Genomic DNA, 14,352 nt, shown 5'->3' with positions numbered 1-14,352 from the left:
GGAACAAAACATCTGACCGTACGGAGGAAGCCACTCACGTTTGAGACACATCTGGTGTTTGCGGTTCACGTCCCGGTTCCTAACTTTGTTCACATTGACGAGTCAATTCAGAGACACTGTGGTGGAAATGTCTCCGACAAGTTGGCCTGAGCGTACAGACACACAGGTGACCATCATGTGAGACCACTGTGATTTGTATCCAGTATTTACTGCCTCTATTAGCAGCCGGTTCTCAGCCTGTCTTTAACAAATCAAAAATCGGTGAAGTTCAGTCAAGAAGATTATGTTTGTGTCTCATTTGTCCTCAGTTTTCTCTCTCTCTCTCTCAATTCTGGTGTGAATCATCGAATTGTTGGCTTCCTCACCATTGTATGTAAGGAATGGCCTTGTGGTGTAAAGTTGGGTTTCCTGTGCTACGCACTGCCTCACCCCCCATTATATATGATATATGATGACGTCACAACGGGTTCAAGTCGCCAAAGACTCTCACATCCCTCGCGTTTCTCTTCTCGTCCTTGCACATGACGATATAAAGTTTGAAATGATTCGTTCAAATCGATCCTCTCCTGATTGAAATAGATGTTCGAGCGAAGCAGGAGACCTTTGAGTCGAGAGAGGTTTCGGTGTCCTGAACCCATTTCGACGAGGACAAACTTGCACATACCAGGAGCAAAAATTTAAAAGTGCTGGAACTCAGAAACATTCAGAAATATATCTGGAGATTTAAGTAACACAGAGCTAAGTACTTACCCCCCCCCCCCACTCCCCCCGAGTGGTTGCTTGTGTGTATGAATCTGTGTGATAATCTATGAAGAGCAGCAGATGAACTCTTCGATTGGGGCGGATCAATGTGTTTAGTAAAAAAAAACAAAAAACACAGAGGGACAAAGACAGAAGGGACAGAGAGAGAGTGAGAGAGTAAAGGAAAACGAAAGAAACAAAGCGAGAGAGCAGAAGATCCATTGAGTGTGTTTTTTGTGGCTGAAGAATCGTCCCCAGTGGCTTTGAAAGGAGGGATAATCCTGTCAAGTAAGCAGACCTTTGGATATTCATGACTGGCCGAGCGGCTCGGCGGACTGAAGGAGGACGCAGTCAGGATGGGATTAGACATCAAAGTGAGCGTGAGGAGCGCATGGACCGGGACATGAATCAAACCGTCGCAGAAACACAGAGGTCTCCGAGGGGTGTGATGGGGGGCCAGCGGGGAGACCAGTTGTCTGGTGGGGTGGACAGCAACGTTGAATGACTCCGAGATGAGGGCCTCCCAAAATGCCATTCAGGAGAGCGATACGGCATGGTGTGCCTGCACCTGCCCTCCAATCTGAGCGACGTATACACATCCAGGAGCATCAAATCCGGGGTCAAATTAGTTGTCATTACCGCCGTCCGTCTGTTTGTTGAGCAGCTGAAAAGAAAAGTGCATCTGAAATAAATAATTAGGTGATTAGACACTTCAGTTTCACACTTCTTTATACTCATTATTATTATTTTTTTTTTCATGGTTCCAGTGAAAGGAGATCTTCAATCCATAAAGAAATAGTCTCACATAGCCAGACACTTATATCGTTCTGCTACAGGGTCTGTTTCTATTTCTTTGAGCCGGTCACAATTGCCTTCAGCGTCAAGGGGAACTTGCTTTAGTGGAACATGTGGGGAGGTGAGACCGGGAATCAAAATGGCTAAAATCCTCGCGAAAGACTGAAAAGAACCGAGCAGATCTACCTTATTGCCACTTTCATCATGTCGTTTTGCTGCCCTGAGTTTGTTGTTGTTTCCCGTTGCAATGGAGATTTTGAAACAGGAACACAGAGATGGAAGGAAGGGACGGCAACTAGCAGCGACGTCACCCGTTGATTTGTGAAGGGCCGGATTTTGCCAGGTGCCATCTTTGGAGCAGGAAGTGACCATATTTGGATGAGCTGGGGGAGGAGCCAGCCAGCGGTGGATCTGACTGATCTGATTGGAAACTCGGCGATACTACGTCCCGCCCACCGATAGCTGTAACCTGACTGCACCACAGGCCTGTCAATCAAACAGACACGGCAACCAAAAACACGTCTTTTTGAGGCTTATTTTCTATTTAGTGATAGATTATTTTCAGAAAACAATAAGAAGGAGTGAGTGTTTTTTGAGCCAACCCCTAGCTGTCCTCGCTGGTATTGCAGTTTAAGGCACTTCCGCATTTTTCGGACCAGGAGGCTACGTCCACTTTTAGATACAATCTATGGTCCGCACATAATCCACCCTCCTGCCCGCGGATTGCTTTTCCCGGACCGTGCAGCTGTGCGCCACAACTTCTCTTGACAACGCGTACCAAATTTGTTGACAATTCTCACAAAATATTTTCATAAATGGATGTTAAAAATATACAAACAAATCATAGAAAAAAAAAAAAGTAGGCACCGTGCACAAAGGATTAAAGATGCCGGCACCACTAGTGGAGATGCATCCTCACTCGGTGAAAGTGAACCATCATCTGCTGCATCCACTTGTGTCTTTTTATTGACTTTGTACAAAACCCCTCCACCTCCAAAATGTGCATTGTGTTCGGTCTGTCTCATATTTTACTACTCTGATACCGTCATATCCTGTGACTTTGACCGTGTGTGCGTGTGTGTGCGTGTGTGTGTGTGTGTGTGTGTGTGTGTGTGTGTGTGTTAGGGCACTATGAGGTACCCTGTGAATTACATCCCATATGGTTTGGTGGTTTGGTGACCATGTCACACTTGTGTCTGTTCCTTGGCATCGGCCCTGCCAGCTCTGACTGCTGCTGGCAGCTGGGACGTTTGGACAAAGAGACTCACCCTGACAGGATTTAGTGAAACTAAAGTGCTGCTGGGAAAAAAAAAACCACACACACACACACACACACACACACACACACACACACACACACACACACACACACACACACACACACACACACTGGGTGTTCTGCAGTTGGCTGGAAGGGGTTGAACCTAATCTGAGACTTTTCTCACAGCAAAAAAGAAATTCAAGAAAGTCATAATATCTTATCCGGGGGTGATCTTATTTGTTTTCCCAAAAGTCAAACACTGAGTGGGGTACTGAGTTTGTTTTAAGGTGACTGTAGTCGTGAGTCTGAGAAAGGTATTCATCTATTTTCAAATCTTTTTTTTTCTTTTTTTACCTTAAACTTTGATATTTTGTTGTAGTTTCTGGATTTTCGTTTTAAGAAAACTCATCAAGTCATTTTACAGTATCTCACCCCGTTAACGCATTTTTGTTTCGCTTGAAACGGGCAAACTAAAGGAATATTTTGTGTTATTTTTCCAACGTTTGCCTCGCTGGGAAATAACTTTCTTTGGTTTGAATGTTTTTGTAATTATCTCTTGACACACCGCAGTCGCAACACTGCGCGATGTTTTAATAACTACGACCCTAATTTGTCAAGTTACTGAAGCCTGCTATCATGTTGCGCTGTAACATATGTCAGCTCTCCGAGTTGTTGCTTCCCCCGGGGTCCACCGTCTCATAAATCAAATTAGCCCCACAGAACGGCTGTCATCTTATTCACAAGTAAACCGAGTACAAAATAAACTAAAATATGACATATATTTAACCATTTAACTAGCAAAAGAACAACGTCACGTTTCAGTCGCCGGCTTTTCTCACTCTGGCTGACTCAGCGGGAGGCCAAGCCCTGATTTTTGGGCAACATCTGTGATAAACCTGCTGCAGTTTGATCAGAGTGCAGGCTGAATAGAAAAAAAAAGGAAAAGCGGGCTGCTTCAGCGTGATCTCTCAGGTCGTGGAGGGGATTTTAATGTGCTGAGAGTGTGTGAGGAGCAGCAGCACAGTAGGAGGTGAATGAGCTGAGGAGGAGGAGGTTGTGAGGCACAGAGGAGAGATTCTGGGCCGTCTCAATGGGGACGGGGGTGGAGGGGGGGGGTGACTGTGTGTGTGTGTGTGTGTGTGTGTGTGTGTGTGTGTGTGTGCGTGTGATACAGCGTGTAGGCTGACAGATGTGTCCATCAATGCCTGAAAGAATCATCTTACATCCACTGCATCCATCTGCCAGGGCCCGGCGCGGCAAGATTTTGTAAAAATCAGAACAAAGTGTTGAAACGTTTTCCTCCATGAATAAATCATTTTAACCTTTTAAATTCTGCCACGTCTGGTGTCTTTAGTATTTTTTTTTTTTTTTATAATTCAGCCATTATATACATCACAGAATTTCCTAGAGATGGTTGAATTTTAAGTCACTCAAAGAAAATAACAGAACATTTTAGGTGAGACTCGGACATTTAGGAAGTTAAAAGAGAAACTAAAATCTGTCTGGTGGATGGAAGAAAACACAAAACTGACAACCCCTAAAACCAGAACAGCTTCTCTTTGAACGAAGCTCCCATTGATCCTAAGATCAATCCGCTCATTCCTCCGTGTTCCTGTCTTTGCAGGTCACGGCGTAGCAAACCGAAGTCATCAAACAGACTGAGCATCGCCTTTTTCCTGCTGGATTCCTTGGGCACAGCCCGGTCAGCTGGGAGATGTGATCCCTGCACCGTGTCCGGGTTGCTGGCCTCGTGGTGTCCCAGCTGGCCGAGCGCGTCCAAAGGGAGGCGTCCAGAGAGCGTCCCGATCCGGCCGTGTCCACGTGAGTCCCGATAAACACTTTTTTTTTTTTTTTTTTTTACCTCTCACATTAGTTTTCTCCGCAGGTTCGTTTCAAAACTAGCAAGATAACAAGATAACTAGGAGATAACATGGAAAAAAAAAAAAAAAGTTCGTGGTCAACCTTTTAATCACCTGATTCATTATTCGAGTTAAATCTATACAATGTTTGAAGTCAATCACCGACGTTTCAACGCAGCATCCAGCATTTGTTGCCTCTGCTTTTGCTGGGCGACACATTCAGAAGTCTAATTTCTAGGACGTGTCTCCTCATCCATCATACTGCTATGAGCTTTCAACTCTTAACAGTGACTTTGGTCTCGCTGCACCGCCCTCCATACAGACGGGGATAACCTCTGTAAACCCACCCTTGGCCTTGTACCGCAATTAAAACCTGAAAAGAAACAGCTCAACCCGCCCCTCACAACATTTGGACTTTAACAGCGGCGCCCCGGCCCTCCATCACTTGGTGAGAAGAAGAAGAAGAAGGAGAAGAAGAAGAAGAAGAGGCTGTGTGTTTGGCTTTGGATAAGGATTCCTGTGGAACTTTAGTATCTGCGAATCCATCATTGTCATGGTTAAATGGGATCGGGGAGGTGGGGGGTGTTAACTAACACTCTCCTATTAGCAGACACCCTACACATCCCCGGTGTCATTGTTTCAGAGAGGAACATCTGCCAGAACAATAGACGATCGCTGAATCAGGTTATGTTTTAGGGGTCATTTTTAAAACGCCACACTGAAAAGTTTTAAAGTACTTTGGTTTGCGGGTGGCAAACACTTCGCCGTAAACTTGGAACAAAAACACACACGACTGTCCGAAAGAGTTCGAGTGAACAGCACATCAAAATGTTGCGGGAACGGAGCTGACCGATGCAAAAACAATAAAAAGAAAGAAAGAAGCAAAGTGGGAAATGAGCGTAAGTGTCAGAGGAGCAGTTAGCAGCGTGAAATATGAATGTGGCAAAAGTCCATCTGTATTTAAACAAGCGTGACCAACTGAGCGTGTGCAGCCATTGAAAGCCGAGCATTTAGGCTCTCTTTCACAAAGGGCCCAAAGGGCTAAAACCTTACACCCCTCCCACCGTCATTATCCCCGCCACACTATGATCAGCACCAAATGCCGACTATCCCAGGCCAGCGCTCACAAAGCATGCTGGGAAGGACAAAAGCAGACCTTCAGCCGATTGGTTCCACCTTATTAACAGCTTGTAATCTTCTCATGTCTTTGGCGAGGCCTCACAGAGCAGGAGTTAGGGCCAATAGAAGAGTGTGTCCTCCGTCTCTGCTTTGAAGCAGAGGAAGCCTTTTTTTCCCCTCTGAAAAAAAGTTCTACTCCGTGATATTTCCATTGTTTGCCGCTGCACCTGTTTGTCCGCGGGGACGCGTGGAAGAAAAAAGATCAGTCACTGGCAACTGTTAATTTCTCATTAGAGTCTCTTTGCGCATTGTAAACAGACGACAGTTTGGGATGTAAAAAGCCTGCAGCAGGTGCACCGCCTCGCCGCTCTTTCAAAAACAGACATGAACTTTTCTTACAGACAAAATTGGAAGCAGATATGGAAGGAAATGGGCAGAATTGTTTGTCAAACGTCACAACATACCGTTTCTACTGACTCGGGCCTGTTGGTCGCTCACGTTATAACTTAGCCAGGAATTGTGTGTGTTGAAGAAATCCTCTCTATTCCGGCATGAAGCCGAGATGGCGACCGTTGAGGGTTAACAGTTTTGAGGGAATCATTTTGATGCTTAACGGTTGCACTGCATGTTTCCATACTTTACAGTGTGAACGCACTTATGCACTAAAAATTCTAAGAGTTAGTACGTAAGTGCACCATTTGGAACACACACAGCATTTGATTTATATCATTTCAATCGGTCCTTTTTTAAATTGGAACTGGGCCATGCAGACAGACGACATGAACAGACTTCCAAACCGCACTATTTTAGTTTTACTTTTAGTACGGACTGCGGCCACCTGTAAAAAAACAAAACGTGTATTGTTGCTTGTAGTATGTAAACAATTGGGACAAACTACTTCATCATAAAAATGTGTCTTGATCAGGGAATCCAGAAACTTGGCAGATCCTGCTAGTTTCATCCACCAAGTTAATTTTTTTAAATTTTGTCATAAAAAGAAGAATTATTTTTCGTTTGTTCGTTTGGATTAACACATTACGTACATTAAAATCACGCCACACAACTCCAACACGATGTTTATTACCCAAAATGTTACCCAAATGTTTTCTCTGAAATTTTCATTACAGCTTTTTCACATTTCAAAACTCTCTTTGTTTTACGTTTGTTTCGATCTTTCTTTTCTGTTCTTTAATTTCGTATCTTTCTTTTACATTCTTTCGTCTTTTACATTGTTTCATCTTTCTTCTCCGTTCTTTCATCTTTGTTTACACGAGACACGAACACACATCAGTATAATATTTGAGACACACACACACACACATAAATACAGTCTTGTTTAGAGAACTTCAGATGATAACTAACAGCTGACTGTTAACTCAACACTGAGCAAACACATCATCACAGCAACAAGTGACATAAAAGAGCTCAATCAGACACCTGATCTAAATGAACCCCATTAAGTCAAGTCTGCGTCCGGAGCTGTAGGAACCGGCTTGTGTCTTGACTTCATTTGTAAATCTGTCTCTTATTCATCATCATGCCAATTTGTACTCAGTTAACGAGCTAATAGATTGTTTTGCGTGTGTTTGAGTAAGGATGTATCCATGCTGACCTTTAAGAAAATGACAAACTTAGACTAAATTATATTTTACTTTTTGATATTCTCCTCAACATAACATATTTATTGGTTATTATTTGCAGCATTAAAAAAAAAAAAAAAATCATATTAAAGAAATCAATAGCTCAAAACTGCGGCTAAATATTTTTTGGATCCAAGCACCAACTCTGTTGGAACCCTCTTGTATTCATTTTTATTATTTACATTGAACTGCCGTTTGCAGTGCAAACAAGCTGTAGTTCAATGATTTATGGCTTGTTTTGTTGTTTACTTTGTATTTATTTTGAGTTAATTATCAGACTTCTTTTTATTTTCCCCAATTTAGCTTCAGCTCTGATCACCAGAATCAAATGTTATCAAAGCTGCAAAAACCTTTGTAACTTAAACCTTCATAAGTGGAAACTTTAAGACTTTCAGATCTGCTTTAAAACTGTTTCAATTGATTTGAATCATAAAAAAAACAAAAAAAACAGGTCAAATTCAGTCAAAATCTATAAAAAAAAAAAAAACAATGAAAATGTAAACAATAAGGTTTATGGCTTCAGAATCATGAAATGAATCAAGAAATCACAAGAAAAGGAAGAAAATATTTGTATTTTCTTTATTTCAGTCTTTTTGTTCTTAACTTTCAAAATGTTTTATCCTCTTTTCCTTATGTGTGCTTTCTTACAAAAGCCCCGTGGCTGAAAATGACCAAATCAGGAAGTATTTCATAACCTCCTTTTTTTTTTTCTTTTTTTTTTTTTTCCAGTGGTGTCACTTTGGGTGTATTTTTCATCCTGTATCGGAGGATAAATTGACCCAGGAGTTTGGCCGAGGTGTCTTCCTGTCTGTCAGCCGCAGGAAATGGCCTCACACAGAGGAGGCATTTAGCCCCCAGGTGCAGACCCCCCATTGGACGGCCTTGCCCAGATGGATAGTACTCCTTCCACCATAAAGACACTAGTCTTCCCCCTGCCCTGAAGCCACCGGTGCTCCTGCCCTGGTCCAGCCTCATCAAAAGGAGCCTGGAAGCTGGGAGGCGGATATGCTGGGCTGCAGCCCCAAATCAAGCTCACTTTTCTTTTCCTTGTAAGTGGTGGAGAAAAAGTGTGGGGGGGGGGGATGGTGCAGTATTCTGGTAGACACCAGCTTCTTTCTTTCTCCTCTTTTCTGACTTCTGTATGTGTGGCTCCTTGCAGGTGTCCTCTTTTCTTTTTTTCTTTTCTATTGACACAGAAACGATCCCAAAATACAGTCGCGACCAACGCGGCTCGTTTTCTTTCATTACTCCGTTTATTGCCTCTCATTGTTCGACGGGCACTAGAAATCAAATTGAGCTCGCAGGCACGCACACAAACACACACACACGCACATTCATCCTGGCTGCCTGCACTCTGTTCTCCTGCAGGTGCGAGGGCCATCCGCCTGGCCCTTTTCATGAAGCCCTCTCTTTCCTGTCCGTCTGCAGCCGTCCATTCAGCTTCAATCACAGCACCAGCCGGACGCCACCGGACCACTGGCGGGGAAGGGAAGCGCCTCCGCACACATCTTTCACTTCTTGAGCGACAAGAGAAGAGAAGTCTGGGAAGAGAGAAAGGGTCTTCCTCCTCTGCATCTCCTTCTGCTTTCATCGTAAACAACTTGCTTTCTGTTTGTGACGGTGCTGTCCTTCTCCTCTTCCCCCTGCCTTCCTTTTCTCCCCCTCAGATGGGCTTTTACAAGGAGGAGGAGGAGGAGGAGGGAGTGCAGAAGGAGGGCGGCCAGGCTCACTGTGCCACCGAGTGATGCTGGGGTCTTTTTGTGGCTCATGAATGGCACATTTGAGGTTTCCAGCCTTGCTCGGTGCCCCAAGCCAGCTTCACCTGTGGGTTGGAGTCAATTGGCCTCTTGTCTGGCTGTCTGGAACGGTGCCCAGCTCCCCCCGCCGGCCAATTTGGTTAGCATAGCCGAGAACTGAACAACAATAACCTCCACCTCAAAACCCATCAATTAACTTCCCACACACAATGATGTATCCATTCACCGTCTGCCAAAACTGTTCTCCGACACGATTAATGCCGGCGCTAATAGTGCTAATACCTGCTCTCTGTCACTTAACAAAGCGCTGCTGACTCTTAATGGCTTCCAGGTTGTTAAATGGCTGTCGTCGTGCATTCCATTAAGCTCATAATGTTGTGTTTTCACACAAAGTAAAAGGCAAAAACTATATTGTCCTTGCTGTCAGGTTGTTGCCGGGGGGTTCTTTGATGCTGCGTTTATACACAACGGTGCTCTGAGCTAAATGCCAGCATCAGCATACGACCACGCTCATAATGAAAATGCCAATGTGCTGAAGTTTAGCAGCTCACGTTCACCATCTTATTCCAGTGTTTAACACTCCGGCTTCTTAGCCGCCGCTTTCATTTTCCCGGTGCCTCGTATCTTCTACCTCTCACAGACAAACTACCTGAATTTCACAAGTGCGGAAACATAACATGTGACTACACACACATGTGATTGTGCACGTGAAACATGTATTTTGGAACATTTTCATGGTGTAACGCGCCCATGTGAAAACCTTTCCACATATTTTCCCCATGTCATCAAGATGTGGTATATATGTGTCATACATGTGATCACGTGGAAAAGATGGGAAACTTGTGTGAAAAATGTAAGGGACTGTTAAAATGTATGAATTCAGTACTGTGAGATACAAGCAAGTAACCCATGTAATTTTGGATGACGTGTGCCACTTTAAATACCACATGACATTATAGACAGCTAACATGTCCAATATAATTGTATTATATGTAATTTTTCTCAGGAAATTAGATTTATCCTCTGTGAACCATGAATGTTTAAAGTCTGAGCAAAGTGTTGAAATTAACACCACAGGTCAAACTAGTCAGAAGGACATCAGAGTGAAAGTTGCCTCGTCGCGCAAACAATTTGAGTCATGCACAATATCCGAGTTTACTGTTATTTGTGATGCAATAACCCACACTGCACTACTGAGACTCCTAAAAGTCAACACGAGGTGCAGAAAATGGCTCATCCCTCTCTTTGCTTGGAAAATGGCTTCTTTGTTTTTTACCCACAAATGTCTGTGTAAACATATGAACTCAGCCTGTTTGCACAGAGGCCGAGAAATTATCGTTTTAATGCCGTCGCATTATTTCGTCGTCTCGAGAAAACAAAGCTCGTTTGCTCACTTTAACGGGTTAATTGATCTCGTCATCGCTGAGAAACAAAAGGCAGATTTTCTCACTTTGCTTGAGAGTTGCGAGCTTGTCCCACATGGAGGTGACTGATCTGAATATTATCTCTAACAGAAAGACTGAATGGAAAGTTCTGCCCTGTGTTAGACCCAAACGGCAACGGACTGTGACGTCATCCATCGGGTCGTGAGCTGCTGTTCTGACGCCTCGAGTTCGGCGATCTGACTCGATCTGACTGGTACACCGAGGACACTGCATCCGCTCACCTATAGCGGATATCTCATTGCACCACGGGCCTGTCAATCAAACAGACACGCTCCGAAACATACCGCTTTTTCAGGTATAAAAATCTAATTAATTTTGGGATTGTTTTCAGATGGACCGCCAGAAAACTAATACGAAGTAGCGACTTTAGCGAATGACACCATTATGACTTGTGGAAAAATTTTGCTGACTTTGTTTTTAATGAGAGAAATTGAATGGGAGTCTTTGGAGTTGGAGCCTTTTGGGAGCTGACCCTTAGTGGTCCTCGGTGGTATTGCAGTTTAAGGCACTTCTGCATCGGCCTCATTTATATGGTTCGACCTTGATTGACGTGCAATCTGATTGATTAATAAAGGGTCTGATCTCTGATAAACATTACAAACCATAAGAGGAGTATTCCTGTCATAATGGGTCGATTATATTGAGATAACGAAGTCGTATTCTCGAGATAATGAAAAAATTAACTCAAAATAACCACATAAAAAAAAACAAAAAACAGCGAGCCTTGTCGTTCTCGGCTTCTGTCTGTTTGTTTTTCAAATACTGTGTATATAAACCTTTATATTGACACTTCATTGAAGAGAGTGTCTTTCACAGGAACATCCCATGACTGTTGCTATATGTAAAATACATAAAAAATATGGTAAAAGCCACAAAAATGAGAGTTTGTAATTCCTCACGTTCAGTCTGAGCTCAGTGAAACCACTTCTAATACTGATTCTTCTGACACACGCTAATAATACAAAACTACCAAAAACTTTCAAAAGAAAAGAGTTCGAAACAACATCAACTATCCATTGTGCATTTGAATCGAGTGTTTGAGTTGTGCTTATAGACCGGGTGCCTCTTTAAACAGAGATCCTGATCTCAATCAGATTAGTTACGAGATTAACTAAATAATCCACTGAATTGAGCTTTTACTGCTGTGTTGCTACCTCCCAGTCGTTGCTTATTCAAGTGTCAAAAGTCAGACGTGCACATGTGTGTTACTACCGAGCCCATCGTGCGTCGGGGAGGAGTTGAGCTGAGGTGGGGGTAATGTGACGGGAGCATTTAGCTCACTTCTCCCCCGTGTGAGCTGGCAGTCTCGCCTCACGCAGCTGTGGAAATGAACTACTTTATAGGAAGCTCTCATTTACTCACCACTTGTGGATCCAGAGACCTCTGAAGCCAAAAGTGAAGCCGTCATTTGTGCTGGATGGCAGATTGCAGATTTCGGAAAGCCAAGGGGAGACCGACAGTTGGAGGGAATGAAGATTTGTTTCTGTGGACCTGGTTTTTAAAGCTTAAGTAAAGTATTTTTGCTTTGGACTGCAAGTTGCTCTCTCGAGCTTCATCCTCAGCTGAAGACCGCACTGAGCCACAACTTGTGACGACCAGCACTCCTCCGAGGACACTATGAATGTGCTGTCGAACCCCGTAATCAGGGCTCAGGAGCCGTCTTTACCTCTCTGCGGCCCCGGGTCTGTCCAGGACTTACCCCACTGCCCTCCAGGGTTCAACCTGAGCTCCCGCCTGAATCCCGCACCCATGATTGGCCTCCAGGGCGGCCAAAGATCAACCAAACCTCAGAGGGAGCTGAGCCCTGAGGAGCAGCAGGAGCTCAGGAGGAAGATCAACAGCAGGGAGAGGAAGCGGATGCAGGATTTGAACATTGCCATGGACGCTCTGAGGGAGGTCATGGTGCCTTACGCCTCCTCGCCTTCCTCTGCGTCCTCTCAGTCCCACCAGCCTGGAGCTCCTCCTGGCCGGAGGCTCTCCAAGATCTCCACCCTGGTCCTGGCCAGGAACTATATCCTCCTCCTGGGTTCATCTCTGCAGGAGATGCGGCGGCTGCTGGGGGAGGTCAGTGTCGGGATGGGCGTGAACCCGGGACCGGTCCCCCGGCTGCTGCTCACCGGAGGCTGGCCCCTCATCTCTGGCCCCGGTCAGCTCCTCCTCACCCAGGAATCCCTCCTCTCCTCAGCGGCCTCCTCCTCCTCCTCCTCGTCCTCCACTTTGTCGTCCTCTGCAGCAGCTAAATGTCCCCTTCTGTCTCCGGGTCCCATGGAGGCCTCGCTGGGCACGGTGCAGTGGAGCTCTGCGGGGGCCTCCGGAGGGCCCCTGTGCCCCTGTGGTGTCTGTAGGCTGCCCAGATTCAGCCACTCCACTCCAGCTCCCAGATTCCCAAAGTGACACCTCGAAGACGAAGAGGAGTCCCGAAGAACAGACTTGATGACTGTTACATGTATGCAACCTTTTTTATATGAATTATTTTTCTAACCTTTTAACACAGTTATAATATTTGACTACACTACTTATGTTTATATTATTCTGTACTTGGTTATCTCTCAATCTAATAATTCCTTTTTTGGTTGAGATGCATCTTAGCATGTTTCTGATGTCATTAAGGAACAATTAAACCGATTCTGGTGGAGATTCGTGCATATTAAGTGTAAACTGTAGTGACTGCGTGCACGTGGCAGCAGAGACCGAAGCACATTGGCGGACAATTTGAAAAACCTGTGCAGAGGACAAGATCAACTCAAACACTCAATTAACATGTGCAATTTACACTCAAGTTGTTTTGAAGTCTTTTGTTTTCAAGATTTTTCATAATTTTGTTAAAAGAGCCCCTAAAAGAGGCTGAATAAAGGGCTCTTGTGAAATAAAGGCTGTGGAACCTATTTTATGATTTCCGTATTTATGGTTTCATCTGTGTGCTTGTCAGTGCTTTGAAGTGGGCGGGGCTTCTCACCACTGTCAATCAAAACTGATCAAATCACACACATGTATCTTTTTAACAACATCCTGGTTTGAATGTTTATAATTTGTTGATTTGCTGCCAGTTTGTGTACGAGAGAGGATTGTAGAAAATGTCACGTGAAAACAGTCAGTATGCATTTTTAAGAACAAGTCATTTTTGTGTAAAAAAACAAAACCATTCTTTTGTATCATCCCACAATGCTCACAGGAAATACAACAAATGCAGCTGCAATCTACTGAACAAAAAACATCACAGAAAACAAGACAAACAAAAATATCTATTGTGAAGTCTGAAAACTCTCTTTATAGAAAATACCTTTGTGTGTAAGATGTCCCTCTGTCAGTATCGCTGGGACGTTTCGACTCTCGTTAGCGTGCCGAGATTGTTGTCATGGCAACCGCTTGTCCTTCTTCAATGGGACCTCGTGCTAAGCTGCACTTCATCTCTTAATGTTCCTGTAATCTTAGAGGAAAGCATAATGAAGTAATGATCTTCCCCTCATTTGCTTTCAAAAATTTCTCCTCACAACTTTCAGCTGTGAGTTTTTCAGCATTTAGCCGCCAATCCCGCGAGGCCTTCAGGTCCCTCGTAGAAAACGAATGAGAGCAAACTTTGTCCTCGGGCCCACAACCGAGTTCATTCGATTATTTCTGATACACTTCAGACGCCGACAGGACGTTGAGCCAAAAAAGCGTCGTCCGCCCTCTCCACCCCCCCACACTCCAAAAATGGTGAAACAGCCCTCATCTCTTCCCCCTATTCACCGCTCC

At 44.3% G+C, this 14,352-nt stretch overlaps 1 protein-coding gene across 1 annotated transcript; it reads left to right on the top strand.

Annotated features, from left to right (window-relative positions):
* Positions 1 to 11,919: 11,919 nt before the first annotated feature.
* olig1 (oligodendrocyte transcription factor 1) lies at positions 11,920 to 13,502 on the top strand. The gene has a single exon (XM_069154354.1). It carries the CDS (start codon positions 12,235 to 12,237, stop codon positions 13,009 to 13,011), a length of 777 nt encoding a protein of 258 aa, XP_069010455.1. The 5' UTR covers positions 11,920 to 12,234; the 3' UTR covers positions 13,012 to 13,502.
* Positions 13,503 to 14,352: the final 850 nt, after the last annotated feature.

Source organism: Embiotoca jacksoni, unplaced genomic scaffold, assembly GCF_022577435.1.
Source record: "Embiotoca jacksoni isolate LCO1_2020_lvr unplaced genomic scaffold, fEmbJac1.0.p SCAF_2, whole genome shotgun sequence".
Lineage (NCBI taxonomy): Eukaryota > Metazoa > Chordata > Actinopteri > Embiotocidae > Embiotoca > Embiotoca jacksoni.
Note: the sequence above shows the minus strand (reverse complement) of the source record. Positions and strands in the feature narration are given on the sequence as shown.

Coding starts and splice junctions, on each gene's coding strand:
- olig1 (XM_069154354.1), top strand. CDS start 12,235: ATGAATGTGCTGTCGAACCCCGTAATCAGGGCTCAGGAGCCGTCTTTA.